Source organism: Lissotriton helveticus, chromosome 6 (genome assembly GCF_964261635.1).
Source record: "Lissotriton helveticus chromosome 6, aLisHel1.1, whole genome shotgun sequence".
NCBI lineage: Eukaryota > Metazoa > Chordata > Amphibia > Caudata > Salamandridae > Lissotriton > Lissotriton helveticus.
In genome coordinates this window covers 1,507,728,687-1,507,742,296 of record NC_136067.1, presented here as the reverse complement: position 1 = coordinate 1,507,742,296, position 13,610 = coordinate 1,507,728,687, and the positions used below count along the sequence as shown (strand labels likewise).

At 48.1% G+C, this 13,610-nt stretch overlaps 1 protein-coding gene across 1 annotated transcript; it reads right to left on the bottom strand.

Moving 5' to 3' along the window:
- Positions 1-11,179: 11,179 nt before the first annotated feature.
- On the bottom strand, positions 11,180-12,787 carry LOC144761805 (uncharacterized). Its single transcript, XM_078647046.1, has 2 exons — positions 12,484-12,787; positions 11,180-12,208 (listed from the first exon to the last, which is right to left on the bottom strand). The coding sequence occupies exons 1-2, from the start codon at positions 12,638-12,640 to the stop codon at positions 11,223-11,225; spliced, it is 1,143 nt and encodes a 380-aa protein (XP_078503172.1). The 5' UTR covers positions 12,641-12,787; the 3' UTR covers positions 11,180-11,222.
- Positions 12,788-13,610: the final 823 nt, after the last annotated feature.

The following is a 13,610-nucleotide window of genomic DNA, read 5'->3' as shown; positions in this document are numbered from 1 at the left end:
GAAGACGGCTGTAATGCCAGAAACCGGTTCTCGGAAGCTTGTTTCTAGTCCAGGGAAGGCATGGCTTGGCGGTTCCGGCTGGACTGTTCCCATGAGGCACAGGGTCAGACTGATTTGCATATAGCCATGTCTGAACTGGGGTGGCAGAGTGGGCTAAAGAACGGTGATGGGTCAAACCCAGATCTTTTGACTGGGTGTGAGTGTTTGATTGGTTCAGATGCTCCGTCCATCACCACCCCCTTTTGTACCGCTTTTGGCCGCCATAAGTGTGGCAGGGTATGCTCAGACGTGAGTCCCTTGCTCACTTTGCCACTGGATTCAAGCAAGTCGGGCTGAAGACGGCTGTAATGCCAGAAACCGGTTCTCGGAAGCTTGTTTCCGGTCCTGGGAAGGCATGGCTTGGCGGTTCGGGCTGGACTGTTCCCATGAGGCACAGGGTCAGACTGATTTGCATATAGCCATGTCTGAACTGGGGTGGCAGAGTGGGCTAAAGAACAGTGATGGGTCAAACCCACATCTTTTGACTGAGTGTGAGTGTTTGATTGGTTCAGATGCTCCGTCCATCACCACCCCCTTTTGTACTGCTTTTGGCCGCCATAAGTGTGGCAGGGTATGCTCAGACGTGAGTCCCTTGCTCACTTTGCCACTGGATTCATGCAAGCCGGGCTGAAGACGGCTGTAATGTCAGAAACCGGTTCTCGGAAGCTTGTTTCCGGTCCAGGGAAAGCATGGCTTGGCGGATCGGGCTGGACTGTTCCCATGAGGCACAGGGTCAGACTGATTTGCATATAGCCATGTCTGAACTGGGGTGGCAGAGTGGGCTAAAGAACGGTGATGGGTCAAACCCAGATCTTTTGACTGGGTGTGAGTGTTTGATTGGTTTAGATGCTCCGTCCATCACCACCCCCTTTTGTACCGCTTTTGGCCGCCATAAGTGTGGCAGGGTATGCTCAGACGTGAGTCCCTTGCTCACTTTGCCACTGGATTCAAGCAAGCCGGGCTGAAGACGGCTGAAATGCCAGAAACCGGTTCTCGGAAGCTTGTTTCCGGTCCAGGGAGGGCATGGCTTGGCGGTTCGGGCTGGACTGTTCCCATGAGGCACAGGGTCAGACTGATTTGCATATAGCCATGTCTGAACTGGGGTGGCAGAGTGGGCTAAAGAACGGTGATGGGTCAAACCCAGATCTTTTGACTGGGTGTGAGTGTTTGATTGGTTCAGATGCTCCGTCCATCACCACCCCCTTTTGTACCGCTTTTGGCCGCCATAAGTGTGGCAGGGTATGCTCAGACGTGAGTCCCTTGCTCACTTTGCCACTGGATTCAAGCAAGCCGGGCTGAAGACAGCTGTAATGCCAGAAACCGGTTCTCGGAATCTTGTTTCCGGTCCAGGGAAGGCATGGCTTGGCGGTTCGGGCTGGACTGTTCCCATGAGGCACAGGGTCAGACTGATTTGCATATAGCCATGTCTGAACTGGGGTGGCAGAGTGGGCTAAAGAACGGTGATGGGTCAAACCCAGATCTTTTGACTGGGTGTGAGTGTTTGATTGGTTCAGATGCTCCGTCCATCACCACCCCCTTTTGTACCGCTTTTGGCCGCCATAAGTGTGGCAGGGTATGCTCAGACGTGAGTCCCTTGCCCACTTTGCCACTGGATTCAAGCAAGCCGGGCTGAAGACGGCTGTAATGCCAGAAACCGGTTCTCGGAAGCTTGTTTCCGGTCCAGGGATGGCATGGCTTGGCTGTTTGGGCTGGACTGTTCCCATGAGGCACAGGGTCAGACTGATTTGCATATAGCCATGTCTGAACTGGGGTGGCAGAGTGGGCTAAAGAACGGTGATGGGTCAAACCCAGATCTTTTGACTGGGTGTGAGTGTTTGATTGGTTTATATGCTCCGTCCATCACCACCCCCTTTTGTACCGCTTTTGGCCGCCATAAGTGTGGCAGGGTATGCTCAGACGTGAGTCCCTTGCTCACTTTGCCACTGGATTCATGCAAGCCGGGCTGAAGACGGCTGTAATGCCAGAAACCGGTTCTCGGAAGCTTGTTTCCGGTCCAGGGAGGGCATGGCTTGGCGGTTCGGGCTGGACTGTTCCCAGGGTCAGACTGATTTGCATATAGCCATGTCTGAACTGGGGTGGCAGAGTGGGCTAAAGAACGGTGATGGGTCAAACCCAGATCTTTTGACTGGGTGTGAGTTTTTGATTGGTTCAGATGCTCCGTCCATCACCACCCCCTTTTGTACCGCAGCATACTAGTCCGGGGCTTATTTACAAGCCCTTTGCGCTGCCAGTGTGTCACTTTTCCCATATTTAAAGTGATGCACCGGTGGCGCAAGGGGCTTGTAAATAAGCCCCCCTCGTCTTTAGAGGTGCAAGGCTTACTTTGGGAGTCGAGGGAGGAGAGTATTTACATTGTATTGGGAGAAAGGACAAGGGGTTGTACAGCCAGTTGTACGTCCTTTCATGGTAGGAAACGTTTTCACTTATGGAGAAGTCTGTGTCAAGAACTGCCCTATTTGACAAGATTTGTTATGTGGACTCCAAGGTTTAGTTTTCCGTCTGATTTTATACCTCCAGGTCACCTAGAGTCAACAATTTGAAGTTGGAAGCTCGCAGGGGTATTCAATTTTCATTCAGCTTAAAATTGGGTTTTCAAAACAGTAAGAGAAATTCAGTTCCTAATTCAATTAATTTTAGATGCCTCCCTGGCATCCATTTTTGAAAATAGGCTGGGAAGATGAGACCTTGTGATCAGTAATGAAAGGGAGTCAAAGGTTTAACTATGTATCCTTTGCGTAGAAATAATATTCACTCCTGGATCCGTCAGTAGTGATCCAAAAGGTTCAATATACATAAAGAAGTGTGAGGGTGCCCATATTAGACCCTTGGGCATTCTACAGATCACAGGCATTGGCTCAGAGCAAGATTCCCCAGTTGTAACATATTGATACCTACCTCCAAATAGTATTCAAGACATTTTACTATTGCACCATTTAAAATAAAAATTATTTTAAAAAATCCCAGAGGTTCAGGGAAAGACCATAGCGCACTACAAATTCAGCAAACTCTGTGTACCTTTGTTGCGCAGCAAACCACGAAGAAGAGGAGGTTCACTGCAGGTGTCTGTCCTCCCGCATCCTAATAAATCTGACCAGAGTGTGTTTGTTTTTGGAAGAATAAAGCTTACAAGGGGAATCTGGATAGTCAGTGACACTTACTTGTGCCTCATGCTACTCTTTCACTATCTTTCCTTCTCCCTCATGCTGCTCTTCTCCTCATTCTCCTTCCTTGTACCTCATGCTTCTCTTCTCCTCACTCTCCTTCATTATCACTCACGATGCTCCTCTCCTCCTCACTCAGACCTTATGCCTCACACTGCTCTTCTCCTCCTCATCCTGTCCTTGTGCCTCGTGCTGCTCTTCTTCTCCTTGCTCTCCATCCTTGTGCCTCAAGCTGCTCTTCTCCTCACTCTCCGTCCTTCAGCCTCACGCTGCTCTTTTCACACTCCTTCCTTGTGCCACACGCTGCTCCTCTCACTCTCCGTACTTCTGCCTCACGCGGCTCTACTCCTCACTCTCCTTTCTTGTCCCTTGCCCTACTCTTCTGCTCCTCACTCTCTTTCCTTGTGCTTCACAATGCTCTTCTCCTCATAACTCTTCTTATGCTTCATGCTGCTCCACAACTATTACAATCCAATCCACATAATTCCACTACACACTGCAAACATACCCTCCATAACATATAAGTAAAATACTTCGCCATTTAGAATGCCAAAGGCTCTAACTCAAACAAATGTGAGACCTATTGCATTTCCAATGCTTGTTTATCTATGCTTACACCTGCATCCATCAGAACTACCCGTTACGTCTCCCAAACTTTGGGCACAAAAAGCGTGTGTAAGCAGGTTTTGCCCGCAGAAGATCATGAGTAGGGCACACATATGGCAGGAGAAACATTGAGATACTCAAAGAAAATGCTTTGTGAATCAGGTTTTAATATCAATTGTACCTCACTTCCAGGACAGGTGTAAGACATTGTTAGAATTGGAGGTCTCTAGTTGGCAGGGACTTGCACACTGTTCAAGTGGGGACCCTTATTCTAGTCAAGGTAAGGAAATTACACAGCTGAGATAACCCCTGTTCACCCCCTAGGTAGCTTAGCATGAGCAATCAGGCTTATTTCAGAGGCAATGTGTAAAGCATTTGTACATACACACACAGTAAAACAGTGAAATCGCTACAAAAAGGACACCACACCAGTTTAGAAATGTAACCAATATTAATCTGAATTAAAAAAGACCAGCACGACAAAAATCAAACATATACAAGAAAAGATATCACTTTTAAAAGGTTCAAAATAGTTCAGTCATTAAGAAACTATGGATACATCCCTTTTATCACAAAGTACCTGGGATGCGTCAAAATCAAGGATGAAAACAGGCACAGGGGAGATGACCCACCAACAAACAAAGTGATGCATTGATTCCTTGCTTATAGAGGAGATGATGTATTGATTCCTTACTGCCAGGAGAGGGAAAGCGTTGATTTCTTACTGCACTGCAGGGGAGCAGGGAAAGTGATACATCAGTTCCTTACTACAAGGGGAGGTGATGCGTTGATTTCTTACTGTAAGGAGAGGTGATGCGTCGGTTTCCGGACATGCAGCATTGGTTCCTTACTGCAGGGCTACATCGAGGAAAATCTTGGCGTACGCGTGCAACGGCCATGAATCCAGATGCACTGGGTCGATGCTGTGAAACAGGCGCTACGCTGATTTTCCACCCACGAGTAGGTGACGCATTGATTTCTTCAGCCTCACAGCAGGGCTTGCACCGGAGTTTGAGTGTGTGCCTTAGACATCAGAGACATGGTGCTCAGGACTCGGACTGCAGCAAGTTTTTCAGCTGCATGGCAGGTGCTGCGTCGAGTCTTTGGCTGCACCATGGTGATGCAATGGTTTTCAACAGCAGGCCAGTGCTGCGTCATGGTTAGGGGCTGAATGTCGATGTGTGTATTTTTGGGCTTCTTTGTAGCAACAGCCATCTCCAAGGGTCCAGTACTGTAATTGCCACCATTTAGCAGGTCAGAGCTCCCTGAAGAGTAGTTCAGGGGCTCCAGATGAAGTCTTTGACTAACCTGAGACTTCTTAACAGGAGGCCAGCACACACAAGCCCTTGGAGAACCTTGGCAAGCAGGATAGAAAAAGAAAAGTCAAGTCCTTTCACTGCCCAAGACAGGAACAGTAAGCATTAGGCCAATATAACAAAGCACACAGCAAAGTGGTAGTCCTTCCTGATAGCTTATCCGGATGTATGTCAGTACAACGCGATCTTTTAGATCGCGGTACATGACAATGCTGCCATTACAACGCAAGTCGTTACAACGACTTGCATTGGAGGGCGTGGATTGTGGAATATTATAATTTTATATTCCAACACCAGTCCATGTAACAGTAGGGAAGGTGTTAGAATATAAAATTACAATATTCCTTATACAGCAGCGCCATCCAGCGCAAGTCATAGTAACGACTTGCGTTGTAATGGCATCGTTGTAAAGGCAACACGGTGTAAACACCGCGTTGTAAACGATGTTTCCCGCTTATTCAGCTTTTCTTCTTGGCAGAATCTCCCTTTAGTACAGAAGTGTTCGGAAGTTATGGTGTCACACTCCTGTACTGATACCAGTCTCTGCCTTTGAAGTAGGCACACTTAAAAAAGAAGGCTCTTTAGCACACAAGATCTGCCTTTCCCTGGCCTAACTCCAGGCACACTACAAGGGGGTGCAGACAGCTTTGTGTGAGGACAAGCACAGCACTATTCAAGTGTCAGTGACAACTCCTCCCACGACTCTAGCTCAGGAAGACCCATCAGCTGGTGATGTGCCATCAGGATATGCAGGGCACACCTCCGCTCCCTTTGACTGTCTAGAGTGATTGCACAAACAGCCCAACGAACAGTCGAAACCAGACGTGGATTACACAGGCAGGCAGAGGCACAGAATGGTAAACCTAGACAATGCCCGCTGTCAGTGGCATTTTCAAACACACAATTTAAAAAACAACTTCACCAAAAGATGTATTTTAAAATATGAGTTCAGGGACCCCAAACACCAAATCTCCATCTCTTACCAATTGGAAGGTACACTTGTAAGATGTTACAAGGCAGCTCCAATGATAACCTATGGGAGCGATAGTCCTTTCAATGGTGAAAAATAAAATTTGCAGTATTTCACGTTAAGGAAATGTAAAACAGTACATGTTCTATCTTTTAAATACACTGCACCCTGCCCAGGGGGTTACCTTGGGCCTACCTTAGGGGTGGGTGCCTTACATGAAGTAAAAGGGAACGTTTGGGCCTGGCATGTTGGTTTACTTGCCAGGCCGACATGTCAGTATAAAACTACCCACATAGACAATGCACTGGCAGGTCTGAGACATGTTTACAGGGCTACTCATGTGGGTGGCACATTCAGTGCTGCAGGCCCACTAGTAGAATTGTATTTACATGACCTAGGCATACCTGTTGCAATTTATTAGGGACTTACTAGTAAATTATAGATGTCAATCATGGATAAACCAATCATTAATACAATTTACGCCAAATGCATGTGCACTTTTAGCACTGATCAGCAGTGGTAAAGAGCCCAGAGTCCTAAAGCCAACAAAAACAGGTCAGAAAAAATAGGAGGAAAAAGGCAAAAGGTTTGAAGATAACCTTGCAGAAAGGGACAGGGCCAACAAACATTGTACTTTTAGAAAAAGACTTGTAGATTACCCCCCCCCCCTCCCGCCTCTGTTCATTCCACAATTTTTGAAAACCAGGCTCTTCAAAGTCAGATGTCTTATTTTCAGCCTTGAGGGGTTCCTTAGTGAGTCAGAGGCACCAAGCCACATAAATGGTGTGATATTATTATAATTATAAGTGTAATTATAATACATATCATACCATTACACGCATGTCTAGATTAAAAAAAACAGACTTCTTCTAAATCCCTAAATACACCAATGGAGGCTAAAATAATACAGCCAATTGGCTGTCATAAAAATTCAATTATAAGCTAAACAGTGCAAGCACACCTCATGATAACACGTGTCCACTCCTCTTTCAGGTTTGAGGAATCCTCAAAACGTAGCTGTACAGTTTCTGTACTGTACACAGCAAACATTTTAGTGACAGTAGGTACAAAATGTGCATGTTTCAACGTTTACTTTTTTAGATAGCAAAATGCAGAGGTGTGTGTATGATTGATTATGTTTTAATTTAGTTCATATGACCAACTCGGAGGTTCATTTTTCACCTCACTCCTTGATAAACATATTCATTTTTTGTGGCGTCCTTATGTGCGGATGGAAGAGGCAAGAGAAAAATCAACCATAATTTAAACGAACAGGTTTTGGAAGAGGTAGAATATAGGAATGGAGACTGAATAGCAGACTCAGAAATGTGATGGTGTACGAGTCGTATTTGTCATCTGATGCCTACACGTCAACCCACCCTATCCTATTCCTATTAAAGCAAGACATCTCTATAAATTCAGCCTCTGAGGGAAAAAGCCATCCCACGAGTAATAAAAATTAACAATGCACCGTAAATTCATTTCACTTGCAATAATAGCAATGTTAATAGATGTGCTGCCTGCTCCCACAACGTCTCCGGCATGAATTCTCCGTTAGGAGTTTCTTTTTTTTCTTCTTTTATTTTGCTCTTTCACAATTCCTAAGTGGAGCAGAACCATACAGGGTGTTGTTTAGTATGGAAATTTCCAGTGCAGCCTTTCTTTTTTTTTTTTACAAGTGACAACATGTCAGGACGCTGCTGTGTCTTTAAGACCAGGCAGAGTATGCAGATCAAAAGGCCACAGCACTCACCCATGTCATTGTCCCCTGAAAGATCATTATAGACTAGTTGCGATATCTCTTTTCTTGTGCTGTCGTATATTAAAATACATACACCCTCACTCTCTCTCTCTGCCTTTCCATACAGTCCTCGCTTTCCCTGAAAACACGCAGATCTGTTCTGAGATGAGCCGGCCGAGCAATGCCTTCATCTTGTTTCCCCTCTTTATTTATCTTCCTGTTTCCCAACATGGCGGCGTGCTATCTGCATAAGCCTTTTGTGTATTGTTAATGGACTGCTGGAATGGTGGCAGCTCCGAGCAGGGAATACATGTGAGCAACAATATGCTGACAGACCCCTCGGTGGAATCTAATCTGTTCCAGCTCGTGCTCTCCTCAGAAACTCTTTAACTTTCATTAAACTGTGCTTGATATCAGCTAAATAGAATGCACACTGCTTCAATGTAGCTCTTATGGCCGCATTCATTCGATCACAGCAGTGGCTTTCCCCATTGCTTAGCACCCCCTCGCCTCAGTGCCCAGTGTAGCTAGGTAAATAGGAGACATTTGAATATCTACTTAACACCGAGATTTCTGGGTCCTTTTGTGCTGCTTTCTCGGGAAGCGTTATTTATGTATGGTTCGCAGTGTCCATTAATTTCTTGTATTGCTTTTTTTTTTATCTTGTAGCTGGCAAAGACTACGTCAAGCACGTTGTCTGTAAGTAGAATCTTCCTTTCCTAGATTAACTCCACTGTAACATGTTCGTTTTTGGGGGGTCCCTACCACTGTTTGTGTTTCTTTTAAAAAAAAAAAAAGAAAGCAGGAAAAAAAGAAAAAGATTAATTGAGACGGTAAGGAGCCTGTTGTCGCGTGCGTGGCTGCGACGATTCCTCGTGCGCATCTCTTGGCAGAAGTCCAAGCCAGAGCAATGGCACCCCGATTACGGTCCCTACGTCTTCACAGTTCGCTAATTTGATTATAAATGCCACGCAGTAGGAGCCCAGAGTCTGGAGTGATGGCAGAGCAGGGCAGGGGGCTGGGAATATTTACATGAAGACGTTTCCGAGCCAACATTTGTGACTCAAAGCCCGTGTGATGGAAATTTCCAGACGCTACCACACGTGCTACCAGAGGGGCAAATAAACCTTGGACTGTCACTGCATTCCTGAGATATTCTAACAACGAAAACGCGCTAAACCTGCCCCGCGAGGATTAGCAACACAAAGCTGATTGGTTAAAGGGAACACAATTATGAGTTGGTATTTTTCTTCATTTATCATCCATTAAATCCCTAGGTCAATTCATCATATTTATTTGTTTTAAGAGAAGTAATGCAGGGTCTCCCTTGGTGCTGGGGCCCAATTATGGGAGACATCACACCATGAAACATGTTCCCATTATTAGAATACCAGAGGGTTCTCATTTTTAAAAGACTAAGGGCCCGATGTAGGTAGGCCGTTACCGATCGGTAACGGCCGAAAATACCGAATCTGGGCCCTTACCGATCGGTATACTGGCATCGAGATGTAGGGCACAAAAAAAAGTACAAATGGGAGCGAAAACCGAATCGGAATGATTACCGAATGTAAAAGAATGCGATACGTACATACCGAAAATCGGATACAGTACGAATCGGTAACACACCGAATCGGATGCAAACACCGAATCGGTGCATGTACCGATTCGGTAGTGACACCGAATCGGACATAAGCCGAATCGGTGCATGTACCGATTCGGTAGTGACACCGATTCGGACATAAGCCGAATCGGTGCATGTACCGATTCGGTAGTGACACCGATTCGGACATAAGCCGAATCGGTGCATGTACCGATTCGGTAGTGACACCGAATCGGACAGAAGCCGAATCGGAGAACCTACCAATTCGGTAGATTCACCGATCGGGAAAATCCCCGCTTCGGACAGATGGGGAGATGTAGGGAGACACAGAAACACCGATTTTGGCTCAAAATCGGTAGAATCCACTCGGAAATTACCATGGATTACGATCAGGTGGTAACCAACTCCAACCCATAAAAACAGCCCCAAAATGCATTGCAACTTGCAGGATGGCAGCTTTTTATGTCATAGCGAGGCGGCTACGGCTACAGCAGCAAGGAGAGAGGGAATGGCAAAGAGAGGAGCAGGTATACAGACAACGTATCACCCTGGTCATGCTGACAGATGCAGAGATCCTACAGCGGTACAGGCTGGACTCAGAGACCATCACAGACCTCATTAGGGACCTCCAACCCCTGTTGCAGCACCCCACCCCAAGGGCACACGCAATCCCTGTGCAGGTGCAGGTGCTATGCTGCCTACACCTGCTGGCGTCTGGCAGCTACCAAAGTGTAGTCGCTGTGGCAGGAGGGGTGACCCAGAGCAGCCTGTCAAGGTTCTTCCACAAGTTCCTTGATGCCATGATCCAGAGGATGGCCCACTACATTTCCTTCCCTGCAACCCAGGCAGAACTTGTACAGACCAAAGCAGACTTTTACCAGATGGCAAGATTCCCCCACATCATTGGCTGCATAGACGGCACACACATTCCGATTTGCCCACCATCTGACACAGAATACATCTACCGCAATCGGAAGTCCACTCACACCATCAACGTACAGGTGATCTGCAATGCGAAATGCATCATCACAGACCTGGTAGCAAAATTTCCGGGTAGTACCCACGACTCCTACATTTTCCAACAGAGCGGCATCTATGCACGGCTGATGGCTGGGGAATTTGGAGAAGGATACCTCCTAGGTGAGACACATCATCAGCCCCCCATAACCAAAAACAGCAAAGTGAAATACATGTATGCATGTAAGTAATTTTACCCCTTTTCCTTCTAGGCGACAGTGCATATGCCCTCCGTTCATTCATTCTCACCCCCTACCTCAACCCCTCTACACCCAGCCAAAGGAGGTATAACCGTGCCCACAAAAGCACCAGGAATGTTGTGGAAAGGACATTCGGCATCTGGAAAAGCAGGTTTAGATGCCTGCACAAGAGTGGAGGTGCAAGGCAGTACACCCCCATCACCTGTTGCAAAATCATAGCTGTCTGTGCAATGTTACACAACCTTGCGGTGAAGAAGGGCACTGAGGTGGAGTTGAGTGACTACGAGGACCATGATGACGACGAAGCTGTGCCACTAACACAGCCAGCTGGGGTGTGTACGCCAAGTGATGGGAGACATAGACGTGAGGAGATAACAGCAAACTATTTCTGAGTGAGTAAAAATGCACAGACAGGTGAATGGTTGTGTTGAATAAGCAATTTTTAATACTGTTGCTACACAGTTACTGCACTGATGTGCAACAAAACAAAGGTGTAATGTCAATGAAAACAAAAGTCTAGGGTCCAGGTTGCCTCACCCGCCCTTGCTAGGCTATTTCTTTGAGCGCTTTGCAGCCCCACTGTGGTGTCCCTCACCCCCTTCAGAATGACCAGCGGCATCTGCGGAGCGCCTGGTGCTCCTGCGTGGCTCTGACGCAGCGCTGGCCGGGCTGCTGCGGCTGCTGCTGTCCCCAGCATCCCCCAGGTCCAGGGCAGGATTTGCGGCAGTGTTAGAGATGATCAAGGCCTCCATTGCTGTCGTGATGCGGGCCATTCCCCTTGTCAACTCTGCGGTATTTTGAGCGAGACTAGACTCCATGTTGGCACCACGCTGACAGAGTTGTGCCGTTGCTGCAGCAAGGCGGCTCAAGGAGCGGTTCTGCACCCGGGCATCCCGCCTGCGCACCACCTCTTGCTCCTCCATTCTGCCACATAACTGTGTGATGGCAGTGGTTAGCCTGCCTAAACCTGCTACTGCCTCCTTGTTGGAAGCCACAAAGGCCTGAAATCCTTTCACCATTTCCCCCATCTGCAGGTTGTGCTGCAGGAGCTGGCGTTGGCATGCCATGATGGATTTCGCCTGCTGCCTTTGGATCTTCACCATATTGCCTTCGAGGCCCCGGAACACACTGGCCTCCCGTGCTGGGTCTGCAGTGGTGGGAATGGCACGGCGCCGGGTACTGCTGCTGCCCGCCTGCTGCGTGGGCTGGGGTGCCACTGGTGGGGGTGTGGTGCTGGCCGGGGCCTGAGCCCCTGCTCCCAGGACAGGGTGTACTGGAGCCACAGTGGCAGGAGCTGGTGTAGGTGGAAAGAGCTCCCTTGTCGGGGAGTTCTCTGGGGAGAATTGCAAGGAGGGTGTGCTTTGCATTTGTGGGGAGTGAAGTGCATCAAAGTCAATTTCCAGGTCTCCCTCAATATCCAGGCCTATGGTGTTTTCCTCCTCCTCCTCGGCAGCCTGACTCGTGCTCGGCCCTGCGAGTGCAGTGGTAGATGGTGCTGCTGCCTCCTTTGGCAGTGTTTGTCCGCCTGATGGTGCCCCTAGGTACAAAGAAGCATTTGTAAATAGAGTACCGATGTATTACAGTCAGTACAATTAAAGCATTCCACATGTCCTAGCATCTCCGTAGAATGTGTTCCACTGTTTCATGTCTTGTGATTCTGCACTGCCATATTTTGATACCTACTGCTGACTGGATGTACCATGATGCTTGTCTCTTGTATGTTGGTTGCAGTACTGTGCTGGGGTTTGGCTATGCATTGTGTCTAATGGGGAGGTGTCTGGTAGGGTGTGTCCTGATGCGCATGCCTCTTACCTGTAGCTGTAGCTCTGGCTGAGCTGTCCAGGGTCCCAATTCCGGTCACGCTCTCCCTCTCAATGGTGCTGGAGACCAGTTCCTCCAGCTCGGTGAGGGGTGGCGCCGGGTTCCTGCCACCACCAGTGACTCCAGCCTGCTTCTGGATCTCTGCCATCTTCCGTTTGGTCAGGCTGCGGATGTCGTAGAAGCGCTTCTTCAGCTCATCCAGGGACCTGGGGGTGACACCCACAGCGTTGACCTTCTGACCGATATCGCTCCAGAGCCTCCTCTTGGTGCATTCTGGCACATTGAGGGACAGCCTTCCGAATAGCTGCCGGTGCACCCTCACCACCTCCTCAACCAACACCTGCAGCTCGGTGCTGCTGAACTTAGGCTTCCTCTTCTGGCTGGACTTCTGGCTCTCACTCTGGTTTGCCATCTTGGTCTGAACAGTTCACTACCTCCTACTCCCACTGCTGCTAACTGTGACTGCTCAGCTCAGGCAGGCTCTCCAGAAAGTTCTTAATTGGCTGCACCTGCCAGGGTTGCCACTCCCTGTTTGGGAGGGGGAGGGGGAGCCACCTCATTGGCTGAAGCGGCTTTAACCGATTCGGCTATCTCCGAATCGGATATTACCGATTCGGTAAAATCCGAATCGGTATCATCTGATTCGGAGATAGCCGAATCGGTTTCTTCAATGCATTCCTATGGGCTTTTTGGCCATGGGTGTGTTTTCATACCTCCGATTCGGTAATAGCCGAATCTGATTTTTCCGACTCGGCTAATTCCGATTCGGTGGTAGCCGATTCGGCTAGTTCCGATTCGGTGGTAGCCGATTCGGCTAGTTCCGATTCGGTGGTAGGCGATTCGGTAGTTTCCGATTCGGTCCGTGCTGATTCGGTACGTACCGATTCACATTACCGATGCCGACCGATTCCTTATTATTTCGCTGTTTGTTTCCTACATCTCGTTTTCCGATTTCAGAATACCGAATCGGCCCGCCTCGGTATTTTGGAATCGGAAATTCCCTTTTACCTACATCGGGCCCCAAGTCCCTGCTTTGATTGGTTTTCGGGCAGAACTCTCTCACTGTGGCAAATCCACCCAGGGATTAAGACCACAGTCCATTTCTGTTAATAGTATTA

What these genes read in the sequence shown, in the direction of transcription:
- LOC144761805 (XM_078647046.1), bottom strand. Translation starts at nt 12,640, where the DNA reads ATGGCAGAGATCCAGAAGCAGGCTGGAGTCACTGGTGGTGGCAGGAAC. An exon ending in AGCCAGAGCTACAGCTACAG is followed by an intron (nt 12,209 to 12,483) that starts GTAAGAGGCATG and finishes CTTTGTACCTAG; the next exon opens with GGGCACCATCAGGCGGACAA.